Consider the following 11,452-nt stretch of genomic DNA (forward strand, 5'->3'; position numbering starts at 1 on the left):
GATGGAATGTAATTTGTCATGTCTTTATAAGTTTTATGGCTGCATTTGACCCATACATTTTACATGTGTAAGCCTGGTGGGTAAAACGGACAATGGCAATCTCTTTATTGCCTTTAGTTGGAAAGTGGGCTTTTATTTTGTTGAAAGGTCTTTGTTATGCAGTCAGTTTGACTGCAGTGTGCATGTGCAATAAACCCTTAGCCACGTGAGTAGGCGTACTCTTGCTACATGCTTGCTACACAGTAGACTACAACATCCTCATCTCCTCTCACTTGAAGCACTCTGTTGGCATTAAATATATTTTTGTGGAGTAGTTCAGATGTGATTTGACTGACAGAGGTTGGTCTGTTTTTGTGATTTTGGAGTCCCTCAGGGTTCTGTTCCCAGGTCTTTCCTATTTTCACTTTATATGCTTCCTCTAGGGTCCCTCATTACAAAATATGGAATTTTAATGTTATGCATAGGACAATTAAATTTATCTACCTCTGAAACAGAAGGATAGTTCCCTAAAACAATTACTGAAATGCCTTGAGGACATAAACACTCGGAAGGCCTTAAATTGTTAAATTCTAATGAAATTAAAACAGAAATCCTGATTTTTGGCCCCAGAAGTGCTTGTGATACCCCTTAGGAATGACCTCCCTTTACATGTTAGTCTGGACCCTACATCATTTGCTTTAAATCTCATCATAAATCTTATTTTTATCGCGTGGCTTTTAAGTCAGTGGGAGACCTGCTCTTGTTTTTATTACAACTTTTATTTTATTGTGTTGCTATCTTCTATCCCTGTTGTTTATCCTTTGTTGTTAGTTTAAAATGGTCTTTGTGTCTTATTGCTCTGCTTACGGTTGTGGCTTATTTGACTTTACAGCATAAGACAAAGAAGGTTGCATACAGCTGTGTGTGTGTGTACATACAGAAACGGTGTGTGTTAAAATCAAATCTCAAACTTACAAACTGTTGGCAAATCTTGATGGGACTGATTTATTTATGTCCCTATTCCTGCTGTTTATCCTTTTCAAGTATCTAGTGGTAACAGTGACTCTTGGCTGAAACTCTGGTGTTGATGGGTGTGTGGACATGCTGAGAGCTTCTCAAGCCACAGGCTTCCAACTGATTGGGCAATGGTGCTTGTGCCAGGTGTTCACTGACCGCCATTGGCTACTTTTTGCAAGGAAAAAACAGTGCTCTCAGACACGCATGCTCTCCCTCTCAGTCAAGAGGGACTTCCACAGTCTAATTTAGTCCCAAGCACTCATATTACTGAACCAGAAGAGGAGGGGCAGAGGAGGGGCAGAAGGGGAAAGGAGGGCTATAGAGTGGGAGGGATAAAATGAGGGAGATGGGGGGAGGTGGTGGAGAATGCAGAAGGAGCAACAGCTTGTGATTTCAGGAGAACAGAGCCAGGCCAACTCCTGAAAGAGGAAGAGCAAAGATAGTGACAGAAGAGAAAATACAGTCTGAGCAAGACAGAGAGAGAGAGAGAGAGAGAGAGAGAGAGGCTCAGGATAAGAGAACAGGATGGGGTTGGGGCTGGAGTGTGAAATGGAGAACATGCTTTAGCATGGGTATGTGCAAGGGAACAGGACACGAAAGAATCTTTTACAAAGATAAGTGGGAGAAGGGAGAAGCCGAAAGCTAGAGGAAAACAGTGAAGCAGTGATAGGGAGGGAGGGAGGCATGGATAGATAGAGTACAAGACATGTTGGAATAACAAGAGACAAAGAAGAGTCTGAATGACACAAAAGGAATAGGCAGAGTGGGAATGAAATAACGGGGAGATGATATGATTCATTGGCATGTGTGTGCGCTCACGCACATGTATAAATGTGCTTACACGTCTGCATGCTGGAGAGACAGTGGTCTGGAGACTGAGGGAGTCATTTAGAGATCCCTACAGAAAGAGAGAAACCGTGTGAGAAGGAGTGAGAGACAGCGTATATATGAGGCATGAGGACTCTCTTCAAAAAGCTGCTGACCATTCTCTTCTTCCTGGCCTTCTGCAGGTTGCTACTCTGGCTCTGCCCCAGTAACAGGTGAGTGCTTATGACCATGTATGTGTGTTTGAAATTTAATATTTTACTTCTGCCAACACACAGTTAATCATCTATTATACAAAATTAGACACTCCCTTCCTTCGATTTAAATATGAATACATCCTAGATCAGAATGTTGTAGTTCTGATGTAGTTTACAATAGCTAAATCTTTTTCTATTGTTTTGTAATCAATAATCAGAATTATTGACATGGTCATTTTAAAATACTAAACACAATGAGTATTTTTCATAAAACCTTTAAAATGATTTGCTTATTCATTCTTATACATTGCATTTAAAGGGAATTTTAACCAAAAAGACTTGCATCATTATTTTAAAAATGATCTACACAATGAGCAAATCTACATGCATTTTAAAAACAAACCACTATTTTAATTCTTAAGAACTTAAGTTTTTTACTTCCTGAGTGTGGACTTTGCATTCTACTCTAGTTGATTCTTTGTTAAATACCAGTATTTTCTACTTGACTGCAAGTCAAGTACTCATTTCAAAACTAATATGTGCTTCATTCCTATTTCCTAAAAGTGGCTGTATCCCATTTTTAGAATCTGAGTCAAGTGACAAACAGTAGTAGGTGATTCAGAAAAGGTCAAAAGAATGCAGAAGGAAGCAGCTTGTGAATAACTAGAAAAACAGCCTCATTACCATGGCTTATTTTGGTGTTGTTGAGAAATTAGTTTGGAGTGTTACTAAATGGAGGCTTAACAATAGAGGCTGCCATGGGTGCAAGGAGAAGAAACTGCGGAAGAACAGGAAATGTTTGTGTCAAGGAGAGTAGAGAGTTAGTTGTCTGTGATGGGAAGGAGGTTGGAAATATGGCTTATATTTTACTCCAAGAACCATCTGCATACCATCCCCATAACTACTGAATAAAAGTCACTCGGTCTTCACATCACTTTGAAGGTATATAGGGGAAAATAAGACCTCTATTATTCTCTGCATTAAGCTACATTTCAAACGAAGTCCATTTGTTTCACAGAGATCTCTAACTCTTATTGATCTTCAATCAACCATAATTTATGAAACAAAAATGTCCACTAAAAGACGGGAAACTCAAATAATTGAAACATACTGCCATGACACACCCATGTTTGATTATGCACCCCCCCCCCAAAAAAAAACCCAAAACGAACAAAAGTGTAGTTAAGAGGGAAAATAAAGAACAAAGTAATGTAATGGAGAAACACGGCAAATGGCAGTAACATATAAAAATCTAAGAAAGAAGAAAGGATCTCAAAGTATTACAGAAAATGCAGAGCACCTGCTCTGGTTCACAAACCCCATTTGTTACATGTACTAGTTAGTAACAGCAACTAAATATAAGCAAGCAACCTAGAGATATACAATAAGTAATCACTTTACTAGGTATACCTACTCCTACAGACGTACAAGAGTGCCATAGATTTCTTTTTCAAAGTCCGCTGGTACTTTGCTGTGTCACCCTTTACTGGTATCATTCAATGCGCGCTTTGTTTTTTTTTGTTGTTGTTGTTTTTTTTTTACCAAAGAACAAGTTTTAGCTTGATACATTTGCTGCAATATATACATTTAGACGGACACACATATACATATATAGGCAAATGATTTTAAATAAATCCTAGCTCTGGAACTTGAACATAGAGTCCTGTTTATTTGCACAAGGATGAAAAAATAAACCGTAGCAAACGATGCCGCGTTCCGGCGGCTTTGGCCTCGAGGTCTGCACTCCTGTATGCAATTTAACTTAATACCGAATACATTTCAGTATCATAGCCAATTGTACAATTCAACGCATCTATCGTCCCATTTGTAAAATTATGCTAATTACATTTAAATAAAACTGTGATTACATATGTCCAAAAGTCTGCGGAAGCCTGCATTCCAAATGGACTCTGAAGTTCGCAGAAAGTGTGCATTACCCACCTAACGACACACCTCGTTTTTGTTCTTTCTGGGGAACGTACATTTTAAGTGCGAAGAAGACCGGATAGGAAAACCCGAGATACGCAAACCGCTAAAACAGAAATTCGCATATAAGCAGACTGCCAGAAACCACGCGCGGGTATAACCAATTTTTATTACCCACCCCGTAGACAACGCTCGACCCCGCCCCAACCCGCCCCAGCTGCTATATTAATAAACACGAAATATTCAGACGTCACCTGCCCTGTTTTAACAACATTTCTATAAAAAGACCACTGGGAACACTGTACAAATATGCAGCATGGAAGCCATGTTAGCTTAACGTCTGAATGCATAGAACTGATCGTAAAGGGTTTGGTTGCCTATAGCTATAGAGTAGATATAGATGTACAGAATATCTATACAGTAGATGTATCTAAAGAGTAGATAAACTGGCAACTAAGCGTACCCAACTATTAATCTAAGTGGGAGCACGGAATTACACTGCAGAGAAAAAGGCTGAGTGCGCCCCTCCCCCCACGGGACTATGTGAGTAATGGTGCACTTTAAAAACGTTCTAAATTAAACTCATTTAATTTACTGAACATTGAATAAAGGTAAATGCATATGTTGCAAAAAAATTGTAGATGTGATTAGTCTGTGACTCAGGAAGGATAATCGTCATCTCATTATTATATTAACACATTCTGTCTACAGAATTTATGAGAGCTGAAAATAAACTTCCTTTCAGTTTATTTGAATATATATTTTAATACTGATCTGTGCTGTTTAGGGTATTTTGAAAGGGTGATAGGTATTCTGAATTTTATATTAGGTTTTGCCCATGGATGTTTACCATCAATTTTCACAACAATGTTTCTCTGTATCTCTCCCCACAGTGACGGAGGTGCTAATGGCCGTGTAAAACCTGAAAACTTAGATTCCTGCAAAACCTGCAAGTGAGATATTACAACACAGCACACTATCTGATCTTCAGCTGAGAGCTTAACCGGGAGTGAATAGAGACAGGGTTTTCAGTTGAAACCCAACAGAAGCATGTTTCAGTGCTGCTAGCAAAACATGTCTAAACGTACAGTTTCACAGTCACTTCAGGCCATCACTGTCACCTGTACTGCTCTCTCAATTTCTGTGCATGTGCTTTTGTTTGCCAGGGAGGTTGAACTGATTGACCAGTTGTTACAGCGATACTCTTCCGCTTGGAGAAAGAAGGAGGCCAGCTATAAAAAGTTCAGGTTAACAAATACGCATGAACACACACTGTAGACTGTTTACTGTTGTGAGCAGCAAGCCTGTTGTTTGGGTTTTAAACTGTGCTTGAAATATTAAGTAAAATCCAGTGGATGTCTCTAGCCTTCTCCAGCCATCCTTCAGAAAGAAAATTAAATATAATTTTCTGAACCAAACTCTAAACTTTCCAAACTTTTAGGTGATAAAACATTTTGAGACAAAGATAGAAAATATTTTCTCTCAAAGTAAAAAGGCTTCTCATATGCTTTTTTTTGATACTAAAATGCATAAACTATTTATTTATTTTATAATTTGCTTATGAAGATATTTAAGGTTAGTTTTTTTTCCACAAATGACTAGAAAACAATTAAATAATTTCAGAGTAAAATCTGAAGTAAAGGGTTCTTTCAGGTCACTGCTAAGCAGCAGGTGCCATGCCATATCTAAGGCCGTGGTCACACAAGAGAACACACCTGTGGGGTCAAAGGTCAGGTATGATGGTGAGAAGAGAAAGCCACTGCAGGTGACCCCAGAGCTCTTCAGTACATTTACCAAGGTAGGGTGTGGGCTTGCGTGTGCATATACTAATGGTAATGAGTTATTCATGTGGAATTCAACAGTCTGTAATGTGCACGTGTGTTTGTGTGTTTAGGAGCAGCCCTTTGGAAATGCCTCAATGGAGACATGTGCTGTGGTGGGTAATGGAGGAATTCTGATTAACAGCAGCTGTGGAGGAACCATCGACTCTGCCAAGTTTGTCATCAGGTGTGAAGCTGACTCAGTGATGTAGTAAATGTATTGACTACAGCACATAGCTGGGGGAAAAAATTAAAACCCAGCTATGTGTTGTAGCAAAAAAAAAAATCTATTAAATTAGTCTGAAATGCCTTGACTTATATTAGCCATTAGAACTACTGTGTGTGCTCTCACTTGCTCCTTGTTTTATCTCAGGTGTAATCTTCCTCCACTGGGAAGTGGATATGAAAGAGATGTGGGCAACAAAACAGACCTTGTTACGGCTAATCCCAGCATCCTCTTGGAGAAGTAAGACAGCGTTTATATCGTTGTATGTGTGAGAGATGTTTAGGAATAAAATTATAAGCATGATTCTGTGTGTATATAATCTCAGTCTGAACTGCTTCTCAAATTCATAATGCACTAAGGCATAGATAATGTTTGAACTGTGACCTCAGTTCAGCTGAGTTAAATGTGCTAAATGCAAATAAACAAACAAAAAACATTTCAGTTTTTGACCACACCACCTTTCCAGCTTTTCATTTTTACTCTATTTCAATAAGCAGTCAAGTTTACATGGTCTTACACATTGAACCCCCTAACCACAGGGGTCCAGCTAAAGCACTGTTGAATATTCATATTAATTTCATTACATTCAGTTAAACACCATTTTTAAAACCTCAGCGTGCTTTCATAATAACAGTGATGAACTACATTCACATGGAACCAGTCACAGTGGTTAACTGTTTCATCTGAACACAGTATCAAGCAATTTATCAAGGGAACATAATCCCTGGCTTCTGTTTCTACAGCAACAGACACTGCATATTTCAGGCCTTTCTGACCCATTCTGATCTATAACCAGCATATAAAGGAGATCTTTCCACAGGCAGCTCATTGAGGTTCTTACTAACCTTTTAAAAATGTAATTTCATATTTAAAGCTATGAAACACAGTTGGTGTTAATTCCATAAGATGTATTGATCAGTGGTTTTCAGCAGCAGTCATGGGCCCCCTGCCTTGGGCAGGCTCAGGTTCACCCTGCTCTATTACACCTGATCCAGCTCAGGAAGGGCTGGATGATGAGCTGATGAGCTGGATCAGGTGTGCTAGAGCAGGGAAAATTTGAAACTGAGCAGTGCCGTAGAGCCCCAGAAGGGGAGTTAAGAGCCCTTGGTATAGGTCATCTGATATTAGCCATAAAATGAAATGAGATTTTAAAACTAAATGAATTTAGAATAATGGAAAAATTGTATCATTGTTATTAAGGATTTCAAGATAATATCAAAGCGGTAGCCAGAGAAATCTAGGGATTATAAAAATGGTTTCAGTTGGCAGTGGTGGCAGTGGAGGGAAATGGTTTTCCTGGCATCCTGCACTCAGGCCTGGGTCCTGAAGTGAGAAGGCTAAGGCCAAGCATCCCACAGTACCCTGTCCTCACATCTCCCTCTGCCCTTCCCCAGGTTCAGCGGGCTGATGGAGAGGCGCCGCCCATTTGTGGACAGCCTCCGCCAGTATGGCCGCTCCCTGCTGCTGCTGCCGGCCTTCTCATATGGCCGCAACACGCCCCTCTCGCTGCGTGCTCTCTACGCTGTAGAGGACCTGCAAGTTGACAGAGACAGTGCACCGCGATCCGTCTTCCTCAACCCAGAGTACCTAAGTAGCCTAGCCCAGTTCTGGCAGGGCCAGGGCCTCCGCACGGTCCGCCTCAGCACCGGTCTCATTGTAGCCAGCTTGGCACTGGAACTGTGTGCCAACGTCCACCTCTATGGCTTCTGGCCCTTCAGCCTGCACCCGCGTGACCATTACCTGCTCACTAACCACTATTACGATGACCAGCAGAGCAAGAAGAACGTGCATGCCATGCCAGCTGAGTTCGAGCACCTGCTGCGGCTCCACTCACAGGGCATCGTCCACCTGCATCTGGGAAAGTGCCTGCCAGCTTGATCAGAGAACAGCCCCAGCTCACCAGAATAAGCCAGGTTTAATGGGCTGATATAAAATGTAGTACAAAGCATCAGAAAGGGGGTGACACCCTTCGTCAGCAGGCCAGAACTACTACTGCAGAGAGCCAACGCTATGGGACAAAGTCTGCTTTTCACTGCTGCCATGAAAAGAGGCCTGAAGGGATGTGTATGTGGAGGGTATGTGTATGCGGAGTGAGCATAGGGTAAAGCCTCTGGGAGCCCTAAACCTAAGGAACTGACATGAAAACACTTTTACTGTCTGTATAGCCAGCCCTAAATTCCAATTTATTCCAAAACTAAATTCTAATAAGCTATACACACACACACATACACACACACACACACAAAAAAACATGTTCCTGAAAATTCCTGGGCCAAAATTCCTCTCAGGTCAGCTATCACATAATTATTTAAAACATTTTACATAATAATAATTTAACATGTAGTTTTTGATATGCAAACATAAATAATAGAGTGTATATTTCTTATGCAAACATATGATGAAGTGAGGACATCTAATGAAGTGCTTACTGAATTGAAGGAGATTAAGTGATCTACTATTTAATCGTTATCATACTGTGAGAAAAAAGTTATCATTTACATTTTCAAATTTCAGAGGTAATGGTGGAGTTGCTGTGGTAGCAGAATAGACTTGCTCCCATATCCTCAGTCACATATCTCATATAGGATGTGAGCTCTGAAAGCCAGAGCTCAGGTGAATTAGGGGGCACGTGTATGGGCTTTCTTGTCTGCCCTGACTCAGTGTCACGGAAATTCTGTAGCCCACATTGAGCTCCAGAGAGCCACAGCCCAGCCACAACGCTTGGCCTGCCTCTTCATTGTGATTGAACAAGTGGCCTCTAATGAATACCTAAATCTTTTAGTAACAAGCTTTTCCCACAAGTGCATTGGTGATTAGAGAAGAGCTCTCCAAATTAAATCATGCATACATCACAGAGTACTGTTTCGCCTGCTCACATTTAATTCATCTTACTTCATAATCAAGTGCTGTGTTCATGGATTAATCAAAAAGGGCTGGTCACCATGCACATACAAGATATCATCACACTAGGATGCCTGCCTGCTAGTGTCCAGATCTCCCTGGGCAACACTGTTCAGAGCAAATTTGCACTAATTGTGATGTGTACTATACAGGCTGTTGATATCACATTTCAGAGTTGAATGGGGCTATTAATAACATTTACAGTACTTGACAGATGCTCTTATCCATAGATGTACTTATATTTTGCAGTTTCTATGCTCACTAGGAGTCAAACCCATAACCCTGGTGTTGCTAGCATCTTGTGCTTCCTGCTGCTCTACCAGGTGAACTACTGGAGCAGAACTAGGTTGAACATGTTCCAAAACAAGAACTCAGATTAGTTGTGTCCAGCATCTGTAATGCATTGCTTCTGAGAGTTCCTGAACACACACGCACACACACACAAACACACACACACACACACACACACACAGAGACAGAACCACTGCAGAAGGAGCGGCACATGTTGATGAATATAACATTCTTGGCTTCCTTACTGAGACTGAATTTAATTAGTGTGATGAGGTCCAGAGCATTACTCCCTCAGTTTCTCCCTAGAGTCAGCTCTTAATGGCCCTCCACCTCCCCTTCTCTGCTGTTTGTCACATGACTCTGGAGCCTAGAAGTCTTCTGGTGTAGTTTGTTGCAGAGCTGTATCTGGTCAGAGGTGCATAGTGAACTGTGGTGCCTTTTTAGCAGTTGTGAACTTTGTAGATTCCCTGTTATGTGCTTTATGGATCTCAAACCTCATAACTATCAGATCAGCAACTTCTAGTTAGACTAGAAACTTGTGTCTGTGGTTGGTGGGTTGCATAAGAACCCCTGTCACCCCCATTCACATAATGGAGGAGCACTACACTTTAAACTCTTGCCCTACTTCATAATGATTTGCCAACCTGAGCACTCTGTTTGATTAAAAAAAAAAGCCCCTTCCTATGGGAACATGCTTAACCTCTTATTGTCAAAGTGTAGGGTATAAGGCAAAATCCTGAAACTAAAGATCCGGTGATTGAGTAAGAGCAGTTATGTTTTTATTATTCTCCCCATTCCATTGTTATTTAATCAGAGGCACAAAAGAGCCTCTTTGAGCAGCCATACCAGCCTTCCTGCATGGCTTGAAAGACCTACAGGAAATTCATGTTTCACAATCCAAAATAAATACAGTTTATCTTAAATACTCGAAAACAGGCATATGGAATTGTAAAAGACACTAATGGGTTTAAAAATCACAGGAAACAAAAGGTCAGTTCTCAATTACTATATGAAAGAGGTTTTTATCTTGTTAACAAGCACTGTTGCATGACCTTCTATGCTGTTTCCTCCAGGAGAGGTTGCAGGGCCTGAGAGTGAAAGATAGAGCGGGGTGGGGGGTGCATGTCTGTGCTCAATTATGGTCTCAGATCTCCAGGGAATGTTTTGTTCTACTTATGCCTGTTTAAATAATTTCCTCTCTGAACCAATTTGTTTTGGAGAACACAGTTTAATACTGCAGATATATTATTGTTCCTCCATATTTGAGTAAAATCAATTAGAGGCCTGGGCGTTTGAAGGTAGCGCACAGGCTTGTGCTCATCACCAGAATTTTGTGTTTTTCTAGACCCATACTGATGTTGTGAATCTTGCAATCTTGCTTTTATTGTAAGGGCCACGGCCTCTGTCACTAGTGGGGCTTCTCTCATGGGTGGGGTTACAATGCTCCTCTAGCCCATCAGCTCATAACCTATATCCACACAAAACTATTATTTATATACATATATGAAATAAATGTGAACATAATGTTTTGCCAAATGCGCTACTATTATGTGAAATGCAAAATTTATATTTTGTTTTCATAATTTATATATGCAGTAGAACTTTACAAATGCCTTATTTTAATAATATCAAAACAAATTACATGCTATAATTCATTAAATAATGGCAAAGTAAACTTTATGATGTAATGTGTTGACCATTCTAATGCAAACTGACAATACTGATTTGCTACTTTGAGACTCCTCATATATTATTTTGTAATTCAATATTTTGTGTGATAAAAACAAAAATATCCAAATCAGGACCACTTTTCTCAGGTAATGTGAGTTAAACACATGACATTTGTGTTGGCATACCATAAACCAAATAATCCATATTTGTTAGGGGCACAGGTGTTACTATTTAAAAGACCTTTGTGGCATCACAGCAATTTAAAAAAATCAAGACTCACGATGCTTTAGTTATTCATGAGCACACAAAGAGGCTGAGGTGGCAGTGTGGGCAGTGGTAGCTTGGTGGTTGAGGTACTTGACTTGTAATGGGAAGGTTGCTGGTTCAAGCCCTGCCACTGTTGGGCCCCTGAGCAAGGCCCTTAGCCCTCAAGTTGTACCCAGTTGTAATTGTAAATTGCTTTGTGGGGGGGGGAAAGGTGTCAGCTCAATGCTGTAAACCTTTAGGTACATATATTAAACTAATATACACAGATTTAAGTATAATATAGGTATAAAGTACTGAAATGTAAGTAAACAAACAAGACTAAAATTAAAATG

The 11,452-nt window shown here is 40.2% G+C and overlaps 1 protein-coding gene across 2 annotated transcripts; it reads left to right on the plus strand.

Moving 5' to 3' along the window:
• The first annotated feature begins 1,348 nt into the window (after positions 1-1,348).
• On the plus strand, positions 1,349-10,718 carry st8sia6 (ST8 alpha-N-acetyl-neuraminide alpha-2,8-sialyltransferase 6). Of its 2 annotated transcripts, none has more exons than XM_027014609.2 (7): positions 1,349-2,036; positions 4,838-4,897; positions 5,111-5,191; positions 5,598-5,742; positions 5,839-5,951; positions 6,138-6,230; positions 7,385-10,718. In XM_027014609.2, the coding sequence occupies exons 1-7, from the start codon at positions 1,951-1,953 to the stop codon at positions 7,866-7,868; spliced, it is 1,062 nt and encodes a 353-aa protein (XP_026870410.1). In that variant the 5' UTR covers positions 1,349-1,950; the 3' UTR covers positions 7,869-10,718. The 2 variants fall into 2 exon arrangements, with proteins under 2 accessions (XP_026870410.1, XP_026870411.1); XM_027014610.2 differs by having other exon boundaries at positions 5,111-5,185.
• The last annotated feature ends 734 nt before the right edge of the window (positions 10,719-11,452 follow it).

Source organism: Electrophorus electricus, chromosome 1, assembly GCF_013358815.1.
Source record: "Electrophorus electricus isolate fEleEle1 chromosome 1, fEleEle1.pri, whole genome shotgun sequence".
In the NCBI taxonomy this organism is placed as follows: Eukaryota; Metazoa; Chordata; class Actinopteri; order Gymnotiformes; family Gymnotidae; genus Electrophorus; species Electrophorus electricus.